Source organism: Neurospora hispaniola (assembly GCF_033458365.1).
Source record: "Neurospora hispaniola strain FGSC 10403 chromosome Unknown B0T23scaffold_7, whole genome shotgun sequence".
Taxonomy (NCBI): domain Eukaryota; kingdom Fungi; phylum Ascomycota; class Sordariomycetes; order Sordariales; family Sordariaceae; genus Neurospora; species Neurospora hispaniola.
The window spans coordinates 369526-376829 of record NW_026944412.1 but is presented as its reverse complement, the minus strand read 5'-3'; the positions used below and the strand labels follow the sequence as shown (position 1 = coordinate 376829).

General features: G+C 53.5%; 2 protein-coding genes across 2 annotated transcripts; one reads left to right on the top strand and one right to left on the bottom strand.

Moving 5' to 3' along the window:
- Positions 1 to 3031: 3031 nt before the first annotated feature.
- B0T23DRAFT_206292 (uncharacterized protein) lies at positions 3032 to 4438 on the top strand. Its single transcript, XM_062833472.1, has one exon. The coding sequence runs from the start codon at positions 3267 to 3269 to the stop codon at positions 4218 to 4220; it is 954 nt and encodes a 317-aa protein (XP_062689571.1). The 5' UTR covers positions 3032 to 3266; the 3' UTR covers positions 4221 to 4438.
- Positions 4439 to 4599: 161 nt separating this feature from the next.
- On the bottom strand, positions 4600 to 7154 carry B0T23DRAFT_385912 (uncharacterized protein). The gene is made up of 2 exons (XM_062837573.1): positions 5879 to 7154; positions 4600 to 5818 (listed from the first exon to the last, which is right to left on the bottom strand). Exons 1-2 carry the CDS (start codon positions 7038 to 7040, stop codon positions 4848 to 4850), a joined length of 2133 nt encoding a protein of 710 aa, XP_062689570.1. The 5' UTR covers positions 7041 to 7154; the 3' UTR covers positions 4600 to 4847.
- Positions 7155 to 7304: the final 150 nt, after the last annotated feature.

Genomic DNA, 7304 nt, shown 5'->3' with positions numbered 1-7304 from the left:
CTGTTTCTTGGGATTCCCGTCTTCTCCTTCAGTCTCTGTAGTACCCAGAACTTCCTTCTCCTTTGAGTTGCACAAACTTTTTCTTCTTTGGAGGAATGAGATTCGTTGCCTGGCTGTAATTGGAGTTGCAAATTGAGCCAATGGTCTGCTCGGATCGTGAAGAGAAGACGGGTTGAACGAGGGAAGATGCGTCTTTCAGGTTGTGCTGTGCGACCATAGCGCAGTTAATCTTATTTTCGGATTGCCTCCTACGCTGGCGCAGCTGGGAGTCAAGGGAGGCAAAGAAGCCGTGCTGAACAGCTTGATGGTTGAGGGGCAATGGCCAAACAGAGGCCAACCGTCGGTCAGGCAAGACAAGACGGTCAAGTAGTCATGCAGGACATCAAGTACACTGAGGTACCGTTTGCTCCTGTGTTGATGATGATGGCGTGGGCATCGACCTTGGTTCATTCTCTTCTGTGTCGTTCCCCAGCTTCTGAACACACCGTTGAAGTGGCAAGAGCAGACCACTCTTTTTGGCTTGGAAGCGACAATCTGCGATTCCCAGCCAGCTCCAATTGATCCCTTCTCCCCTCCTCATAGGAGGAGGGGATGGCAGGTCGACCAGCGCGGCCGAGTCACCGGAGTTGGCAGCAAGGTGGGCCATCAGAGGCTCCGTCCGGCACTATCAGTCTGGAGGTGCGGTTTACCCCGGTTGACACCTTCATGGCACCAATACTTTCCTGTTTCACCAGGTGGGAATGGTGTGCCGGGCTGTTTGTTGAATGGCTGGGGAGAAGCATTATTGGCTGCTGTATCTGGAGGGGTGCTTTTGGTTCCAGTCCAGTTGAAGGGCGGGATGATCCAGTTGACCCAGGCTGCAGCTTGTCCATCTGTTTTCTCATTTTGTTGCCGAGCTTTCCCCTCCAGATTTTGAAATGTTAGAGGTATTTTATTCACCTTCAAGTTGGCCAAGAAATGGAACATGGGGACTTTTGGTTCCCCCGCCTATGGTAGGCCACCAAAATGTTCCGCATCGACAAGCAGCCAGGCCGACCAGTTGCCCACTCACTGAATCGGACCCTACCTGCATCTCGCTCGATTGTTGGACGCTACCCACCTACTTGATGCGTCTCACGCTACCTGCTGACCTGATGGCGCACACACCATTGCCATGCTGAGCGTTGACGAGTCAAGTCGAATAGCCAATGGGTTTCGGTCTAGGGGAGAAATTGGCTTTGAGGAGGTGGAAAACAACTAAAGGTATCGCAATGCTCAACGACCCCTCCCTTGTCCTCCCTCAATCGCTGTGCGCCTATCGCGCCGTGGGCGGCTCCCCGTGGCTTCTTCCATCCCGTCTGTTTGTTGTTGGCTGGACCCACTTAGCCGCTAACTTTTAGGGCCAGTTTTAGTTCTGGTGGGTCTGTTTATCATCCGAGAACTGCGAGACAAGCCATGTGTGCTAGAGTGTAGTGTAGGATGGCGTCATGATCCCAGAACAGACGATAAAGAGGAGCTTTGCAAAACACCTTGAAATAACGGTTCCTTGACCTTCCTCTACGGCAAAGTTGCAATTGGAGTTTCCAATGTGTATCGAAATTGACCTTTGCAGTTTGCAGTTTGCAGCACGCATCATGCGAGCCATGCGGCAGTGACAGCGCCTACCCGTACCCAACTACATACTGCACATGGCCGAGCAGCGACAACGAGTGGTGTTTGCGAGGGACAAGAGAGGGCCTGTTTCTTGACGGCTGGTGAATGGCTGCTTTGGCGGGTAGCGCAGGGAGCTATTCCTGACCTGGTAGCCATTGGGCTGCATCAGGACGCTGTGCGACATCTTGCGGCGGGCTCCATTTTGATATTGGCCCTGTGGCCGTGGAGTGGAGGGACGATGGAGGAGTCGTTCGTCCTGTTGTTTGCTCGGATGAACTTCTGCCATGTACCCGACAAACCCTCTTCGGCACAATTCGACGGAAGCCGTCAACAACATGTCGGCGTCGTGAATGGTGGATAGCGAGACGAAGACGGATCGAGGAACTTTTGGAGATACTTCAGTTCCATGTCCCTTCGATGTTGCTGCCTCCGCCTTGTCGATACCTCCAGCGATCCACTGCATGAAGAAGGCCTGGAGCTTCAGTGGGCTCGGCGGGATTGGATCCCGTCATTGGGGCCTCACCGCCCCAACTTTCCCGTCCTTGTTCTGGAATCGAGCGTCAGATGAACGCTTCTTTGGCTGGCAGTTGGTCGAGCAACCCGAAGAGGCGAAGAGTTATGTCTGGGAAGTTGCAATTTCTGTACCAAAGTCATAGAATATGGGATTCCGAAAGGTTGATGGAGTTGCTTGTGATCATGATCAATAGAGGTACAAAGAACTGCCTGGACATCCAAGACAGGGGCACCAGACGACTTATTGGCCGACACCCAAGACCTGACATAAGATAGGTAGTGCACTAACGCATTGAGCAGTCTTTGACAGTATCAAAGTGTTAGTTTTTCTATAGCCATGCCTCGGCCGCCTGAACCACACAGCGTACCTACCTCACCGATCATGCGATGATGGCGCAGCAACAACAGCTGACTGTTCCGTACCACAATAGCAAATCAAGACACGATCTGTTAGACCTTCCAGCTACGGGCCGGTTGGGGAGTGTATACCAGGCGCTGTATACTACATACTCTCGTCGCTTGTCCTGCCCCTGCTACATCTCATACGATCGGACGTCAAGGTAAAGCGTCCACTTCAGCCGCTAAAATTGGGTCGCGATGGCTGTGAGCTGTGCTTATATTCCGGAGTTCGGACTGTCAGCCAAGATTAAAACAGAGCATATCGGTCTTTTTTTCTACTGTCATCTGGATTTCCTGCTATTGTTTGCTTACAATCCTCCATAACACAAAATCTCAACTCTCAGAGACAGTAACAGACTTGCGGTCATCAGTTCGTGATACACGCTTGTCGGCATCGCAGATCAGGAATCGCCCACACCACTCAACCCAGCTCAACCGCCTGATATCAACCCTTTGTGTGTGAGACGGACATCCTTCATTAAAATTAACATAAACCGGACGTTTTCATCAACACCTATCGGGAGTCATCGGGCCTTGGCAACGACGCCCGGCCCCGTTCACCTCCTCCCGTCGGGTCTCCGCATCGGCCTCCCCATGTCCCATACGGACTTGGCACTCTCATCACTACAACAACAAACCTACCACCGCACCGTCAACCATCAACAGCAACAACAACTACTAAAACAAAGTCTCATCGCCACCGAGCGACTCCTAACTCAAACATGTCCCATTCCCACCCTTTGAAAATAATAACCCGCATTCCCCTACCACCACCGACCCCCCCCTCCGCCCTCCTCTCCGCCCTCCACGCCTACGTCCCCCTCATAACCGCCAACCCCTACCTAAAATCCTACATCTCCCTTCCCCTTCCTCTCCCCACTTCCTCTTCATGTTCCTCACCCGCTCCTCCCCCCTCCTCTACCTCTCCCCACCCCCTCCCTCCATCCCTCACCGACGACCCATCCTTCTTCCACCCCCCGGGCCCAGACGGCTTCAACCCTCAATCGTTCCTCATCACCGACTCCGTTCCCCTTCTTCCCCTCCCGGACTGGCTAGGCGGTGGCTCCTTACTAGGAAGCAAAGAAGTTTCCGTGCCTTGTACCTTTCAGAGCTTTGGCTACGGAGTTCGGTGTAAGGCAGTAGCGCCGGCGGCAGGGGCGGGGGCGGTGGTGGTGAGGAGCAGTTATGAGGTTCGGCATCGCTATCGGGCCAAGGGGCGGCCACAGGAACATGGACAGAAAGGAGGAAACGAAGAAGGGCAAGGACAAGGACAAGGACAAGGACAGCAGGAAGGCGAACAAGGACTAGGATTGGGACTGGGACAAGGACTGAGAGCTGGTCTACGAAAAGTGGATAGCGATGATGTTGCGAACACAAACATCAAGTCCAAACAACCAACAGCAGACGACAACAGAAAACTAATCAACAAAGTCACCGGCACCTCCATCGACAACTACGAGTACGAACTAGTCGAGATCGCCACCATTGAGTGTCCAGCCATCGTGCGCCCTTTTGTCAAAGCAAAGTTCGAAAAGGGCCACCACGAGGTTTTACAAAGGGTGGTGGACCAGGTCGTGGCCAAGTGGATGCAAGAGTTGAGGTCGTCCAAGGGGTCTGGCGCAGCGTCGGGAGCGGGAAGGGGGAGGACTTTGTTACAGGAGATACAACAGACTTGAAATATCTATGTACATGGAGAAATGGGTGGGGTTGAGGAGGGATGACGAGAGATATGGTAATGGTGATGGTGATGTGATATTAATGTTGCGGTTGCGTGGGGCGGGTTTTCGATCAATCCGAATGATGAGATTACGAGGCGGCTCAATGCATAGCCATCAGAATAAGACTTGTAGCTGTTACGGGTTCAATAGCTGTATCATATGCTGACTTGCGAGGGATTTGATGATATCAACTGTGATCAGCTTATTCAACAACTCTATATAAGTAACATGGAGTACATCGTCATACATGTAGCATTTATGTGTCCTCATCAGACATTATTTCTATGTTCGCTCAACGTCCGCGCATGCAAGCGCTACGCAAACGGGTCTTTCAGCCAAAAAAAAAAAAAATCCCAGTCAAATACAAAGAAAGAAGAATTGCAACAACGCTGGGGGATAAGTGTATCCAAACAGAGAAGTAAATGTATAAGACAACAATAACCATAACCGCGCACCACCGTATAATCTCATCTGATCCAAACAGTGACCGATAATCATCTGTAAACAATAAATAAATAGAGTATACCACCCAACGCCCTCCCTTTCCCCGAAGGGTTGTTCGCCTAAAATGTCATGACACTATGCCTAACGGCCGCCGTAGTCACTCGCATATCCCAACTCCCCGTACCCTTCTTGCATGCTTCCGGGGCCGAACCCTGTCCCTGGACCACTTACATAGCCTCCCTCCTCGACATCATCGTAGTCGCTAGCTTCGTAATTACTTCCCAAATCCTCTTCTAAGCCGGCTCCATCACCCATAGCCGCAGGCCCAGCGGGTAGGAGGGCCAAGGCAGGATACTGTGCCAACAGCGCCTGTGGGAGCACAAAGGGGTCCATTTGGAACTCGCCATTGGGGTCCATGCCGGGCGACATCATCATGCCGCCCTGCTGTTGCATCATGCCTTGGGCTGCATTCTGCATTGCCTCAGCATACTGCCGTTGCCGTTCACGGTTCTCCGCTTCCAGAAGAGGTCTGATGCAGATTCTTCCTGCCTCCGACCGGAAATGGCGACCCAGAGCATCCGCCCGCGCAAATCTTCGGCCGCAGCCCCATTGTTGACCAGCAACAGGAAGTTCACCTTTACATACGAACTTCTTCTCGCCCGAGTGTAAACCTTCGTGACGCTTGCGATCGTGCTGGCGCGCGAAAGCCTTGTCGCAGACGGTACATTTGAAGGGCCTCTCGTCGGTGTGTGTACGCAAGTGGGAGCGCAGGTTATATGCCCTGGTAAAGCGCTTTGGACATACTTTGCATTGGAAAGTAGCGGGGTGCTTCTGAGCCCTTCTCGGGCCACCTCCATTTTCCCCAGAACCATTATAATTGGGGTCGGCAAGCCGAAGTGCTATCACGTTGTTGGGTACTGACGACGTAGACTGGCGTCTCCTGCTATTAATAGAGCCGGCTCCTGAGCGGTCCATGGGCGAAAGTGAACGTGCGCTTGACGGTCTGAGGTCCGCAGCCGAGCTCGGCGAAAGACTTCCCGAGGGAGAAGGAGATCGGTAACCGCTATTGTTGAAAGGGTCCGTGACCGCTCGTGGTCGCATCCGCCCTCGAGCTAGCACCAAATTGTTAGCTAATGTCCCATTTTCCATCGCATTATCTCAAGGCTACATACCTCTGTTTGGTAGGGCTAGTGAATTATTGTCCAGGTTAGTGGGCTGATCCAGCCCGCTCTTAGCGGGCGCTGGAGCGAAATCGATGTTGATTGCCGGAGGAGCTGGCATGTTCTGCTGGGCCTGCATACCAGATGGGTCATCCAGTGACAGTTGCGGGAAAGCCTCCTGTTGCGGCTGCATGTATGTCGCTGGCGGCCCGAAACTGTTTGCTGGTGTGTGTAGCATAAAATGGTTGGGTTGGTTCGGATCGATCTCGTCCGGTGATTGCTGGGGATGGATCCGAGGGGAGACCGCTGGACTATGCGACGGACTCCTGCCGATGTGGTCGTCCGACAGACTGAAGTTGCTGATCCCGTTCAACTGACTGTATAGGGCATCGGCCTGCGGCCCTTGAAGAGGCGAGTGGTTGTTCTCGATCGGGTCGAAGCTGTCCAATCCCCCAAGGTTGGGCGAATGGGCTACCGAAGAGACATCACTAAGCTCCGAGGCTGAGCGTCGGTGGCCCTGAAACTGAGGCATATGGCTCCAGTCCTGCCCTGGAAGAAGAGCAGCCTCTGGGCCCAGAGACGCATTGCGCGAATGCCTTCCTGTTGTCATGGGGAAACGGCCCTGGGCAAAAGCTGGAGAGTTTATCTCTGGACTGAGCAGATGAGGCGGCTCTGGGCTGTGAGAGCCTTGGGCCATCATATTTGGATCCGGATTGTTGATGGACTGATTATCGGTTATGAACAGCGATCCGTTGAACTGGCCCGCGGTCGTGGTCGTGGGGAAAAGGCCGTAGTCGGCGTCGCCAAAGTTGGATGCCATGAGATTCGGAGAATAGGCGGGTTGCGACAAGCCACCAAACGAATTGTCCTGACTTTCTAACTGGTTTGTATAACCTTGGTTGAAATCCAAACCAGGCTGTGAGAAGGGCGAATGTTGCTGGAACGGGTTCGGGCCGCCGTAGGAAAATTCAGGCTGAAAATGCTGCGAGGCAGAGGGATCGATAAGGCCAAGTCCCAAACCGTTGTTGACGCCATCGTTTGGATTAGGAAAGGGAGTTGGAGACGGCGAGTGGTTTCTTATGTGAGACTGTTGCTGTTGATCGTGGACCTGTCCTCCGCCGGTGGACGCGGCCGACAGCGATCGGCCACGGGCGTCGGTGTACTGTTGGTCCATAGGAATCGCGTGGTAGTCGGCAAGCGGACGGGATTGAGAGTGCGTGGTGTTTCTGTCTTTAGAAGCGCTGCGAGTTGCGAGGCAGTCTCCCTCGAGTCAGCCTTCCGGGACACAGTGGCAGTGCGTGGGTGCGTTTAGGTGCGTGGGTGCGTTGGGGCTGTGCTTACATGCTTGCGACAGCCAGTGATGGGACTGACACCGGCAAACCGAACCCGACTGATAGCTTGGTGACCGGTGCGGGACCGGACGAGCAGGACCAAATAA